The sequence below is a fragment of the Phymastichus coffea genome, unplaced genomic scaffold (genome assembly GCF_024137745.1).
Source record: "Phymastichus coffea isolate CEN01 unplaced genomic scaffold, Cenicafe_Pcof_1.1 PCOF00009, whole genome shotgun sequence".
Lineage (NCBI taxonomy): Eukaryota > Metazoa > Arthropoda > Insecta > Hymenoptera > Eulophidae > Phymastichus > Phymastichus coffea.
The window spans coordinates 175,997-190,231 of record NW_026706820.1 but is presented as its reverse complement, the minus strand read 5'-3'; the positions used below and the strand labels follow the sequence as shown (position 1 = coordinate 190,231).

The 14,235-nt window shown below is 36.4% G+C and overlaps 1 protein-coding gene across 1 annotated transcript; it reads right to left on the bottom strand.

Moving 5' to 3' along the window:
• Nucleotides 1-8,611: 8,611 nt before the first annotated feature.
• On the bottom strand, nucleotides 8,612-12,910 carry LOC131671138 (uncharacterized). Its single transcript, XM_058947346.1, has 3 exons — nucleotides 12,514-12,910; nucleotides 9,765-10,716; nucleotides 8,612-9,647 (listed from the first exon to the last, which is right to left on the bottom strand). The coding sequence occupies exons 1-3, from the start codon at nucleotides 12,908-12,910 to the stop codon at nucleotides 8,612-8,614; spliced, it is 2,385 nt and encodes a 794-aa protein (XP_058803329.1).
• Nucleotides 12,911-14,235: the final 1,325 nt, after the last annotated feature.

The window sequence follows — 14,235 nt, the reverse complement described above, 5'->3', positions numbered from 1 at the left end:
TGATGATAATAAAACAGAAAAATCTAATAGTTCAAATAACAATCACAGTTTCAAATAAAAACTCCACTATGTATGGATTAAAAAATTATCTACTTTTGTTAGAAGTCAAATAACAAAACCTACTACACAAATTTATCTATGTGAACGCTGTCTCCACTATTTCAATGACAAAGAAAAATTGAATATTCATGAGACAGATTGTTCAAAATTAAATAAATATAGAGTTAATTTACCTAATTTCCCTCTTTTCAAATTTAATCATTACAATCCAAAAGAAATGGTTCCATTTATTATATATACTGATTTGGAATGCCTATTGAAACCAGTGATGAATAATAATGGATGATCTTCCCAAGACCATGAAGCCTTTAGTGTAGGACTTTATATAAAATGTAGCTACGATGATTCTAAATCAAACTTTAAGATGTATAGAAAAAAATTAAATGAATGATATTCGCCAGTACAATGGATTATAAAACAATTTCAGATTTTGTTACATGAAATAGATAAAATATATAAAATTTCTATAGAAATGAATCTTTCATGGCGCAATGAAATGGATTTCAAAATGAGCAAAGTGTGTCATATTTCCAGAAAATATTTTTAGTGTGATGAAATAAGAGTTTGAGATCATTGTCATTTGATGGGTTGATTTAGAGGTAACGCACACGCAACCTGTAATTTAAATTATAAGAATCCTTATTTTATACTAGTCGTCTTCCATAATCTTACTAACTATGATTCTCATTTCATTATAAAATAAATAGCTACTAGCTTTGATCTTGAGAAAAATGTGACTGTTCTAGCTGGAAATAAGGAAAGATATATATCTTTCACAAAACACGTCGACGGTAGTATCATTAATTTTCAATTTATTGATTCGTTCCATTTTATGCCATCATTTCTCGAAAAGCTCTCGAAAAACTTAACCAAACGGAATATTGTAGAGCATAAATTCAAGTTAGATAATTATACGAAAACATAAATAGAATTATTGAAGAGAAAAGGCATTTTTCCATATGAATATGTTAATAGTTTTGAAAGATTAAAACAGACTCAACTACCACCTATTAAAGATTTTGTTAGTCAATTGATAGATAGCAGCATCTCTGAAGTTGACTATGAGCATGCACAAAAAGTGTCGAATGCTTTTGTCATCATTGATTTAGGACAGTATTCTGATCTATACTTAAAAATTACTCTTGGCTGATATTTTTGAACATTTTTGTAAAACTTGTATGGATGCGTATCAACTCGACCCCGCACACTATTGTACTACTCCTGGATTAACATGGGATGCTATGTTAAAGTGTACAAATATTGAGCTAGAACTCTTAACTGATATAGACATGGTTTTATTCATTCAAACAGGTATTCGAGGAGGTATTAGCCAATGGTGTAATAGATATTCAAAAGCTAATAATCGAAACATGGGCTCAGAATACAATGAAAAAAACAAGCAAGACTTTGATGTATTTTGATGTTAACAATTTACATGGATGGGCAATGACGCAATCATTACCATATAAAAATGTTAAGTGCGTCTTTAACATTGATAAGTCTAATTTTTTCGATGTTTCTGATAGTATAATGAAGTTGGGTATATTTTAGAAGGTGATCTAAAGTATCCAAAAGATCTACATGACGAATATAAGGACCTTCCTCTTTGTCCTGAACATAGTATACCTCCCGGATCAACGCAGAAAAAACTTTTAACAACGCTGTATAATAAAGAACGGTATGTCATTCACTATAGAGCAGGCTATCAAATATAGACTCAAACTAAAACAAATACATAGAGCACTACAGTTTAATCAAAAGCCGTAGCTTAAAACTTATGTAGATCTGAATACTGAAAAAAACGAGCTAAAAATGAGTTTGAAAAGTTATTCTATAAACTCATGGTTGATGCAGTATACGGAAAGACTATGGAGGATGAAAGGAAGCGAAAAGACGTCAAATTAATTAGTGGATGGGATGGTAGATATGGAGCAGAAGCACGGATTGCTCAACGTAGCTTACATAGTAGCTCCATCTTTAATGAAAATTTAGTAGCAATACAGTTATCATGGACGTCTATTAGTATTAAGAAACCAATATATATATTAGACTTTGTGTGTTCGATCTCTCAAAAACATTAGTATACGACTTACATTATAGGTTCATAAAAGAAAGACTAGCTCATAAAGCAAAATTACTCTATACTGATACAGATAGGCTAGTATATGAATTTCAAGATGTTGATATATATGAAATTATGAAAGAAGATATCAGTAAATTTGAAACATCAGATTACCTACAAAATAATTAATTTAATATAGTTAATAAAAAAGTTCTCGGTGTTATGAAAGATGAATGCAATGGGAATATTATGAGAGAATTCATCGGCTTTCGAAGCAAAATGTATAGTGTACTAATAGAAAACCATCTATCAATAAAGAAAGCAAAAGGCATGAAATCACATACTGTCACAAAAACAATTGATCATGAAGATTATCGAATCTGTTTATTGGAATTAGAAATTATTATGCGTGAGTAATGCAATATACGTATTTTTGATAATCATTGTATTTCGGATAATATTCATCGTATTCTTGTTTTGAATTCTGAAAATTATTATTACAATTACAAATTACAAAAGATTATTTCACTACAAAAGATTATTTCACTACAATTAAACTAATTTGGTGATTATTATTTTCTGTCTTTTGTATTCTGTTTTATTTTTTATAGGAAAAAATTACTGGAAATACTCGGTTTTCTTATATAACCTGAATGTTTTTCTTCCCTTTATTTAATGTGTTAAGATATTTAATTTTAAATTTTAATGAAAGTAACAAAAATAATCACCATTTGACGAATTTTCTCAGTTTACTAGTTAAGAATAAGGCATCACCGTCTTTGAAATCTTGTATATTTTCGTGATTATCAATAGGAAAGATCTAGTTTTCCTGACTCAAATTATTTAAAACAGAAAATTATGAATATTTTTATTAATACCGCGATTAAATTGATCGATTACATGATTTAAAAATAAATAGGAATATATTTTACCATATACATGGATACATATAATTTAATGATATCATTTGACTGACTATTCAGAAAAATAGGTGTAACGGGGGCAGCACCTTATTCGGCACTGACGTGACTAATTTATTAAGGGGAGAGTAAGAGAGGCACTTTCGCTCTTTAACAATCGGAGAACGAGAGGATAGGTCGAGCGAATAAATAATTTTCTTTACTTGGAACATACAACTTAAATCTATTCAGACAAACAAATACAAAATCGGTTACAATAAAGTTTACATCACGCGCACATATACAGGACAACTTAAACTAACGCGGGAAGACGAATGGCCCGGCGACTAAATCGCCTTGGCCATTTGCCTCCTCACAAAGGAAAGAATACGTCGAAACCTCTCTACCGCATTACGATGAGCGTAGCCGGCAAGTGATCGCCTGGCTACCTATCGTTCCTACGCGGCCGCGCATCACCATGAGAGAGAGAGAAATACCGGGAGAGAGAGATAACCTGACCTTTCTCCTTGGCGATGAGCCGGCAACGGGGAGTTGACCTGGCCGCTAGCTGGACGTCTTCCTCGGCGTAGCCCGTGGTGAACCCCCTGGAAGTCGTGCCGTGCATGGCGGCGAGGGCGACACTGAATGCTCTGCTGCAGGTGTTGCCTCCACACGTTGCCTCGGCTCGCCCTGGTCTGGTCACTGCTGCACGTGTGTTTCTTCTTCTCTCATCGCGCTGCTACTTCCAACTTCTCTCCTCAACTTTCTTCCGGGAACTGCCTCACGCGACTTGACGCATGGTCAGCATTCGCGCTCTCGCCGGGCTCTCCCACCAAGCCCACTCATTAGACGGCGTGCGACAAAAGCGCTAATTGGTCGCGCGTCACACGCCGGCCCAAACCTGCATAGTGCGTGCATAGACGCGCACTCTAGCATGCTCGCTAACTTTCTCTCTCTCTCTCTCTCTCTCTACCTCATAGTCGCTGCGCTCTTGCTTCTTCGGGCGCTCTCAATCTTGCTCGGCAATCTTCGGCGGCTGGAAAAACATAAAGGCCAGTGGTTAGGCGCAATAAATATATGCGCCGAACCTTGACCACGTCGCCATGCCGAGCGATAAGAGGGAGAGAGAGAAGGAGGGCAGACGAGGAGCAAGCGTACTGCTTGCTCTCGTCACATAGGTGCAGATCGTACAATAGATGTATTGTCAGCTAACTGAATTTGAGAATCTTTTTTAAGACATTTTAATGGTTCCGCAGAATTTGTCTGGAGCAATAGTCTAATCATGAGCACATCGTCTTGAACCATCACTGGCTTATAAAATTTATTGTAAACTTTCTTTGAATGTCCCATGTGTTTTAGCACTACGAGTATATCATTTTTTTTCTCACCCTTAATTCAACTCAGCAAATTGTTTACGAAGCAAAGTTCTTCTGATTTTATCATTAATATTTTGATGTTTTGCTACATTCTGAGCTCAGTTTGGTTACTGTTTCGCAGACTTTCAAATGACAATATTGCCCATCTAGTCCTTCAGGTAAATCAAATAAGTAAATATTTTTTTTGGGAAACTCCAAATTTTCTGAGAAGTCGTAGAATTAGTTGAAGGCTTTCGTCATTGTCTTTTGCTATATAAATTGTACCTTTACCATCAATTCTCTGTTCTTCAATTCTGATAGAATTGAATTTCATTCTTTGTTCTTAGTTAGCTGAAGATAATAACTTATAATATCGATTATTTGGATTTTCATATGTTGCAGATGTAAAATCATCTTTTTTAATGTTAGTGATTTCGCTAACTCGTCTACGATTATAACATAAGATTAACACGACAGTGCACTGCATAATATTTAATCAGTTATAATAATCCGTTTTATTATTTCCCATGATTTTAATTTCTTTCATTTATTTTTCTTCGAAATATTTCAAACTTTAATTTCGTTTAATACGAAGAATGTTTTGAAAAGTGAAACCTTCTTCTGGGTAAGTTTTCCTTGCTATTGGTGTTGCCTTGTAACTTCTTTTCACGATAAAAATGCTCTAAAATTTATATCCAAATCAACATCATCTTCAAAATTATTATAAAACAATTTCAAATCTTTTGGAGCTTCACTGTTTTTTTCTGTTGAAAATTTTCTTTTTAATATTTTAATACACTTTCTAATAATCTTCGGTAATGTTTCAGCGTTATAAATTACGGAGAATCTATTAGTTATAACATCTAATTTGTACATATCAAGTATGGTTTTATGCATAATATTCCAACCACCTGTAAACAGTCTAATAAGAGTTTCAAGATTATGATCAATTTCTTGAGCAGCTATCTTTACTTTCGATAATAAACGAATATGTGCCCTAACATACCGTTGTTGATCTATATCACAGTAATGTATAACATATTTGTTTGCATATAAAATACACATTTCATCATAAGAAGCTGATATCCCAATTTCATCCAGTGTCAATTTGGGATGAATAAATTTTTGAGTCTGCTCAGAGGCTTTTGCATGACATAAGCCCATTACATATTTAGATTCAGCAATGATTTCCCTTGTATTTGAGTTTCTTGGTCTTATCCGAATGGTATAATTGAATAGGATTACAAAGATTGTTGGTACAGTATGTTGCAAGACAAGATCATTTTTTATTCTATTTGTATTATAGTATCAGTATTTTCTTTTTCTACCGTTAAAATTGGGAGTGAAACTAAATTTTTCTCATTTCTTTGTTGGCTAATGCAAATACCACTGTCAGAAGTTACACCGTATAATAATTCATCTTCTTGAACGGAAATTGCATCAGCAGCACTATTTTGATCCAAACGTATAGTTTTTTTTTGTAATGCGTTGTCAACGTGCAGATATATGTTTCCCTTGATTGATTTCTACATGTTTATTGAAGTAATCGTTGCCCTTACTTCTAATATTATGAAATTCTCTTCTTCTCTGTATAGACTTAACTGGCATTTTATTGAGTCTTATAACATCGACGTCATTCTTATAATGAATAAGTAAACGCTTATCTAAACGTCATTAAAGCGTTAAACATTTGAAGTAAAATTTTTGTTTAGCATTTGATTTACTATTCTCATTTGATTTTAGAATGTTTTGTTCTGACGGTATGGTTCGACTTTCATCTAACTGTAACTTGTCATGTGTTTTTATTTCACTTCCATTTTTCATCTTTTTTAATGCTTTTTTTTAGACATTTTCTCTATTCTATTTTGCTTTTGAGTTTTCGTATTTTACTTAGATTTTTTGTTAGTTAGATAGTTTGTTAGTTAGATAGTTTTTGTTATCTAATAGTTTGATTTTTTCTATTTTTTATGCTTATGATTCCTATTTTCTTCTACTGAATCATCAGAATCTTCGTCAGTGCTCGGATCATTTTCTATGCTTGATGATTCACTTGCATTAGATGAAGAATGGAAAGACGAGTCAGAATCAGTACTCGTTGATTCATACTTGATTTTATGGTTTGAGCAAAGTTTTTATTTTTTTCTCTCATGTTTTCTTATTCTTAGTTTAATTTTTTATTTTTCATGTGGTTCACCTATAAGTAATGATTTCATCAGTTGAAGAATCTTTAAAGTGTTACAAACCTAAAAACAGTATATTTTCTAAAAATAATAACAAAACTGACGATATTTAAACAATCAATAAAATGACGAACCCATGTTAAAGCCTAATCTACTCATGTTTAAGGTATCTGATCCATCCGAGCTACTTTCTCGTATTTTTTCTGGCTCTTCTAATATTGAGAATTATGAGTCAGAATGTTTTTCATATAAATATCCGTTGTATAAAAAATAAAATCATTTTAGCTAATATAATACCGACATTTAGATTTATACATATAACAACTGCATAAAAGTAACTTTATAATATCTTTATAAACATCAAATTCAATTTTATTAGAGGTATTTGATTCATTTGGTTTTGAAGTAGATGTAAATGTGGATTTTGCAATTGTTGAAGACAATACAGTGATATATTGTTAGATTTATTTACAAAGAAAGTATGATAAGTCTCTGATTTAAAAATGAACCATTTTTAGTTACGTCTTTCTTATACAAAACTAATATTCCATAAAAAACCTTTCTTTAGCCCAGAAATTTCAGCTTTGTCAGAAATCGATTCGATAATTCCTATATTAGCATTTTCGCTGTTGGAACTTTTAACTGTCTCTGAAGATAATATACTATAGGAAACTAAATATAAAAAACTTGGAGCATCACTGGTATTGGCTGGTTCATTATCTAAAATTTTGTTTTTATCCAAACAGTTATCTTAATCAAATAAATTACAGTAGTTCAATATCTGATAAAATAACAAAAAATATCCAGAAACAAACCATTATTCGCCTAGTAAAGATCTTCACTTTCCATAGTAATCAACAATTTGTAGATTGAAGTGATCTATAAGTTTTGGATTCTCTGAATTACATTTTTTATTTTCCAAATTATTAGCCGTATAAATCTCTCTATTTTCTGAAATATTACTTAAACGAAAGCATTAATGTTAAAAGAATGTTAAAAATTTTTTTTTTTTTTTTTTTTTTTTTTTATTGGTAAGCAATTTATTACCTCATTGCGAGATTATTATGCTATAAACGTAAATATACATATTATAACGAGCCGAGGCTCGTTATATCTCTCTCCCCTTAAGTTAATCATAATCCGTTGATAATCCATGTACTCTTTTCCTTATGTATTTTCGCCTTGCCGTAGCTGTGGACGCGGCACGAGGTAAGTCAGGGAGCACCGAGTAGAGAGAGAGAGAGAGAGAGATCCGCGTGTACGCGTGTAAGCGTGGACGCCCGAGTGTCGCGCACGTTGCCTAATTGGCTGAGACGCGCCGCTGCCGAATAGCTAGCGCGAGAGAGGGGGACCACGTCCGCGTGCGAGTTAGAATCGGCTGCCCGTCTTGGCGAAAGGAAGCAAGTTCGGCGAGTGACGCAAGAAAGAAGTGCTTTGTGCTACACGGCTCGGGTTTTTCTCTTACCAAAAAGGACTAAGGGTGCAGCGAGCGTGCGTGCGTGCGGGCGTGGGTGTGTGTGTTTGCTGATCTCAGCCGGTCAGCCCGAGAGAGCTGCCTCGTGGCCGAACACCTGCGCGTGTCAAGTCCATTGCCGAGGCCACTGCGAACTTGTCATGTAAGTGCCCGTTCGATCTTAAGACTCTCTCTCTCGCTTGCTTCTCGCTTGCCTCTCTCACTGCGAATGCTATTTGTATGCTTTCTTTGTCATCCTAGTCTTAATAAATATTCATCCTGCTAATCACTGCATCTTTGCTCTCGGCACTTCCTCCCTCCCGTGTTGCGCGCACACCGGCTTGCACCGTCCGCTGCTACCTGACTTACGACGCTCTCCGCGGGCCGAAGGCAAGAGCGCCTTCGAGGGGCATGTCTGAGCCGCTGGGCTGAATCCCGCGTGTTCCCCGTACGAGTTACCCGCAGGCCGAGTAACCACTTAGCATCACCTTTAACGGGGTAGCTGAAACCCCGTTACAATATAGAAATAATTAAGGTACAGTAGAGTATATCGATAGTGTATGCGCTTAGTATTACGTTGGGTTACATTATTGAATTGTATTTTATAATTGGAGCTTACAGTTAGAGACGAAATTGTAAACGCTAGTACACAGATCGGCAGTCGGATTGACTAACAAAGTTACGCTATTCATGGGAAGAAACATTTTTTGTTTTCGCAGATCTTTTATGAATTGTGAGCGTTGTTGATCATATACTGGACATTGCCAAAGTATATGGTCTAAATCTTGTATCGGATGACCACATTCGCAATCGGTAGAGCTTTTTATACCAATTCTCCCTAAAGAATATGCTAGATTGTAGTGTCCTGATCTGCAGCAGTTGATGGTTGTGATAATTGCTCGAGGGAGATTAACATGTGCAAACCATGGTTTGTCTTTTTCATTATGGAAGTTTTGGAAAAAGTTGATTCCTTTATTGTTTCCTTCAGTGCATAAAAATTCCCGAGTATTGACTATTGCTTCTTTCTTGAACAATTGGCGCAGATCAGTATAAGGGATTTTCACAAAGTCGGAGGGAGCAGACATAGAGACATTTTTGGCCGCTAGGTCAGCGTTTTTGTTGCCATTTAATCCGGTGTGCAAACGAATCCAGAAAAATTTGAGTGCAGAATTGGTTGGGCTCTTTAGCTTGAAGTCAAGAGCTATTTTGCGTGTTTCTAAAATATATGGATTAGTTTTGATGTCGAATTTGACATTTTTAAGTGCTAGCAGGGCGCTGAGGGAATCAGTAAAGATGTATACATCTCTCGTAGGATATCGACGGCCAAGTTTCATTGCTTCTAGTAGAGCGATGGACTCGGCCGTAAATATGGATGCTCTTTTGTCGACACTTTTGACTATTTCAATGTTTAGATCTTCGCTAATACAGGCACATCCTACCGAGTTTGAATTGTCTGACTTACTTCCATCTGTAAATATGAAGAATGGATTTCGTTCGTTTTTCAGCTTCTCAAGCTCAGAGTTGGGATCTTTGGATTTATCCAGAGTTTTTCCAAATTCAATGTTAATATCGAGATCATCGATAAGGGTATAATAATCATATTCATACAAGCCGAAGTGGAAGCTTGAAAAGACTTTGCTGTCATTTCAATTAAGGTCTTGAATACATTTGATTAGGAGACGGTCACGAAATTTGCGCTTATTTCTCGGATTGTTTATATGTTTGTGTATGTATTTGATTTTGTCGTGAACTAACAAATTTTTATTTGACATGATCTTATAGAGGTAGTTAAGGCAAAGATACTTGGTCCTATTTTCGATTGTGACTAATTTAGATTCAGAGAGTAAGATGTTTGTTGGGGTACTGATTCTGTAGCCGAGTGATAGTCTGATAGCTGAGTACTGTATTTTTTCTAAAACATTGGTGAGTTTTGCCTGCGTGGGATAGTATACAAGACATCCATAATCGATAATAGCGCGAATAAAACTTTTATACAGAGTTAGTAATGTACCAGGCTGCGCTCCCCACCAGGTACCTCGCAAAAACTTGATGATGTTTAAAGCCATTGATGCTTTCTTGTGAATTTGTTTAATGTGATTTTTGAAGTTTAGTTGGTAATCCAGGATTATTCCAAGGAAGCGAGTAGACTCAGAAGATTTTATGATCGTATCTTTAATTTTTATTTCGGTTAGGCCAGGTTTTACATGTCGATTGTTGAAATGCATAAGAACTGTTTTGCTTGGTGAAAGATCAAGCCCAAGGTTGCGCAAATTTTGGTATATAATTCCAACAGCTTTTTCAATCAACCTTTTGCAAGTCTGGAGGGGAAGCCTTTTACAATAGACTGCTAAATCGTCAGCAAATTTAGAAACAGTGACGCTTTTGGGTACATTGTTTATTATTTTAGCTATATAAATACAGAATAACAGCGGACTAAGCACGCCTCCTTGGGCAACTCCCTTATTAACAATTCTCGGTTTATTTCCTGTTAGTTCAGTATAAATTTGTCTATTTGAGGAGATAAAATTAACAAGTTTGACGAATTCTGAAGGACAACCAATGGTGGAAAGTTCTCGCAGTAGGATGTCGATAATTACGTTGTCAAACGCGCCGTCGATGTCAAGAAAAGCAGCAAGTAGGTCTTTTCTTTCGCTAAATGCATCTTCTATGCTAAGAGTTAAATTGAGAAGATTTAAAAATTTGAAAACTATGAACATTTCAATGATAATTTGATTAGTTAAATTGAAAAAAACTTACGTTCTGTTACGTTGCAGTTTTAATGTTTTTTCAAAACGACCACGTGTTAGACCGTTTTAGCTCCGAATGGTCCTGACTCGGGCGAATTGAACCTTCGGTACGGTACCCCGACCGTCTCAGCGGATGGATCGCGTTTTTGCCGACAATGTCCGAAATTCGTCCACGCGAGAGATAAGTGAGAGTAATGGGGGAGGGGGGGGGGGTGCGGTTCGCTGGATTATTAAAATGACAATACACGGGTAACATAAGATAGATTTATATATATATAGATACATAAGATAACATATCTAGTATTGATACCTCTATCGCGTTACTATCTAATTTACGATTTATTAAATAACTATTCTAAAATACGTGTTCGGTCGTCGTTACCCACCCGGTCCCGGTACGCAAACAGATGGATTCACCGAAAGGGGAACACTGAATATAGTAAGTAATTATCGAAATAAAGAGAGAGAGAAAACAAGGAAGAGATTTCGCTTTATCGAGAATAGAGCGTCGAAGTACTCACTCTGTTGTTTTGGTTCTTTTTTTTGGTTTATATAAGTCAAATTTGTGGTGTTAGCTTTATTATTTGAATTTGAAACACAATAATTAATGGCAAACTCTTTTCTCTCTTGTGCTCGGAGACTTAACTCAAGTTGAATATAAGTAATGGGTTAGATTTAATTAATTCTCTGGCGAAAGTAGTGTCCGTACTCTAGAACCGGCTAATCGCAACTCCTCGCGCGCCTGCCTCGCTGCCGCAGCCTACTCTCCCTCTCTTCTTCCTATATTACGTCTCCTCCTCATTGCTTTGTCTCTGCTGCAAAGGCTCAACAAGCGCGCACACGTGCGCTGCTGACTTCAGCAGCTTATCGCTGAAGTCTTGGCCTTGACATTTTTACTATGTGTCGAGACTTTGTTTTAATCACTGCTCAATTTCTGTCACATAACACCCTTCCCCCGTTAGGAACGTTGCCGCCCTCGGCAATGTATCAAGAGCCACAGGTTCTACAATTAATTATGAAAAATGGATTGGTAAAGAATAAATCAGTGACTAAATTAGTAAATATATAGGTCCTTTATGTCTAGTCCATTATTATAATTAATGATAGCGTATAAAGAAAGGGGTGTGTATATATATTGAATAAGGGAATAACCCGGTCCTAGATTGTTATTCTCGTTATAAATCATCCGAGATGGCCTGCGCCGTGTTGTTGGTCCCTGCCGCTGGTTCTGTAGGTCCAGCGAGGTCGATTAGTGTCTGTTCTGGTTCCATGTTACTAACGTAATCAAAGTTTCTAATACTACAGTCCTCCAGGTACTGGTCCCATTCTCTTAATTGTATAGACCTGCCGCAGAAGTAGTGTTTTTTCAAATTACCTCCAATCTGCATATCGCAGAGTAACACTACGTTCGTTAGAGGTAATCCAGTGGCCACAGAGATCGTGTTTTTCGTACAGGTCCAACGCGTTTTCGCCGTACCTTACGATCCTGGGGCGAATAAGTCTAGCTTTTAAACACTGGCTAAGCTTATTCGCGACCACCCTTTTTGCGTCGGAGGTATAAATAAATGCGACGAACCCCATTAAACCGTTTCCATTCCACATTGGTACGTAATTTATATAGTCTATAGGGACAAATTTTAATAAGGCCTTATTTGCCATTGCTTCGGTCCAATTATAGGGTAGTAAAAAGTGAAGCCTATTTAAGCGATTATGCTTAGGGCCAAGGTTTTTTGTTTGGAGGACCAGTGCGGCACTACTCAGGCCGGTATTTTGCCCGTCCTCTTCATCAGATGAGTCTGGTTCATTGGCGGCTTCCGAGAGGTCGTTGCCGTCAAATATTGCCTTCTCAAACTGATAATAAGTCGGTAATTCCTCTTCCAATCCCAGAACTTCCTTGGAAAACGGTTTTCGATTGTTGAACAACTGCTCGATTGCCACCTGGGCATGAATGGGGTCCATATAGAAAAAAACCGTGCATCCTAGGCTTTCCCTGAATTTCTCGGGAATCGCCACGTCGACTATCTTCTCCAAAGATCCATATTGGCAAGCGAGCCACATTGCTTCCGCTTTCCTGTTTGGATCCATGTACACTATTGTAAGCCCGTAGTTTTCATTAAGCATCGGCTCAACGTCATATCTGAGCCGTGGGTCCATGTTAAAGATCCTGTAAATTTCAAGTATGGTCCTTTAGAAAGATGAATGATAAGATAGAGGTAAATCGGAAGTGAAATGTACAACGAGAAGCGTTAGACGGGGTATTACAATTAGTCCACGGGTAGTATTTACAAACATACAGTTATTCAAGGTATTATCTAATCGTCGGTGCGTGTATAACTAAGATTAACAAAAGTGACAAAGATGATCATACTTAATTTGAAAGAACTTCTTTTAAGCTATAAAATATTTACTTTTAGATAACGTTTTAATATAATCAACTTTCTTCCTTTTTGCCTCATTTTATACATAAGTTTCTAAATATTCTTCCTCTTGGTCGATGTTTGTGCTTATTTCGTCTTCAGGTGGAGTATCAGCTTTGTCCATGGACTTCGCGTTTTTCGCGGGCTGCTGAATTATGGCGGTTAATTGTTTGGTCCTGGTCGAAGAGATCGATTGCGTATTTACCTTGGGTACAGGGTCAATTGTAGTATTGCTTGTGCTTACGACTATAAGGTGTGACGGTGGTCTTCTAACTTCTGATTTTGGATAACTTCCGTTAGCCTGTTTCTCCCTTATCCTTTTCTGATGCGGCCACATGCAAGTCCTGTCATGGTCTTCGTAAATCGTAAGCTCTATTTGTTCATCACATAACCAGTGGTGTTTGGTTTCATGGTCCTGATTCCAACGTCGTTTCCGTACTTGCGCGAATTCTGCGCCAGATATTGGGTCACACTCTTCTACTGCCCTGTTGGCGTCAGCTGGGTCGTAGTATTGGACGTATCCCAAAGCCAATGATCCCCTCGAGTCTTTCAATACTTTGTGATATAGTAAGGGTCCGAATTCTACGAAATGCTCGAAAAAGGCCACTTCTCTTCGATTTTCTTCGATAATCCACGGTAGTCTGCAGAATAAACGTGTGTTATCAGTTGGTCTTGGCGAAGATTTCTTAAAGACTCTGGTCCTTTCTATACGCGATGAATGTTTAGTTATTGGGTCAGGGGTCCATGGTTTAGTCCTCCTAGCTATTTTAGCATGTTCGATTTGATCGAATTTCCATAACACAACTTTTACCCTGCTATTGGCCACTTTTTCCAGTGCATGAAACTCCTGAACTGGTCCGATCTGTTTCAGTCTGCGTAGAAGTTTATTTAATAGCAGGTGGTCAGGGTAAAGAATTTTTATACTTTTAGGACCCTGTACCGTATTACTGGTTATTTCACTCATGTCGTGTTTTCTTCTCTTTTTTTTTCTGAAACAGATCGTGAGTTGGTTATATAAGTATATTAGTAGTTAAGTTAATTCTGCGATTTGGGTTTGCAGTG

Excerpts from the sequence above, each read along its gene's own strand:
- LOC131671138 (XM_058947346.1), bottom strand. The coding sequence starts at position 12,910 with ATGGACCCACGGCTCAGATATGACGTTGAGCCGATGCTTAATGAAAAC. Across the intron at positions 10,717-12,513 it reads CGGGCAAAATACCGGCCTGA|TTTTCAAATTTTTAAATCTT; the intron begins GTAGTGCCGCAC and ends AAATGTTCATAG. Across the intron at positions 9,648-9,764 it reads ATCATGTCAAATAAAAATTT|CAAAGTCTTTTCAAGCTTCC; the intron begins GTTAGTTCACGA and ends TTGAAATGACAG.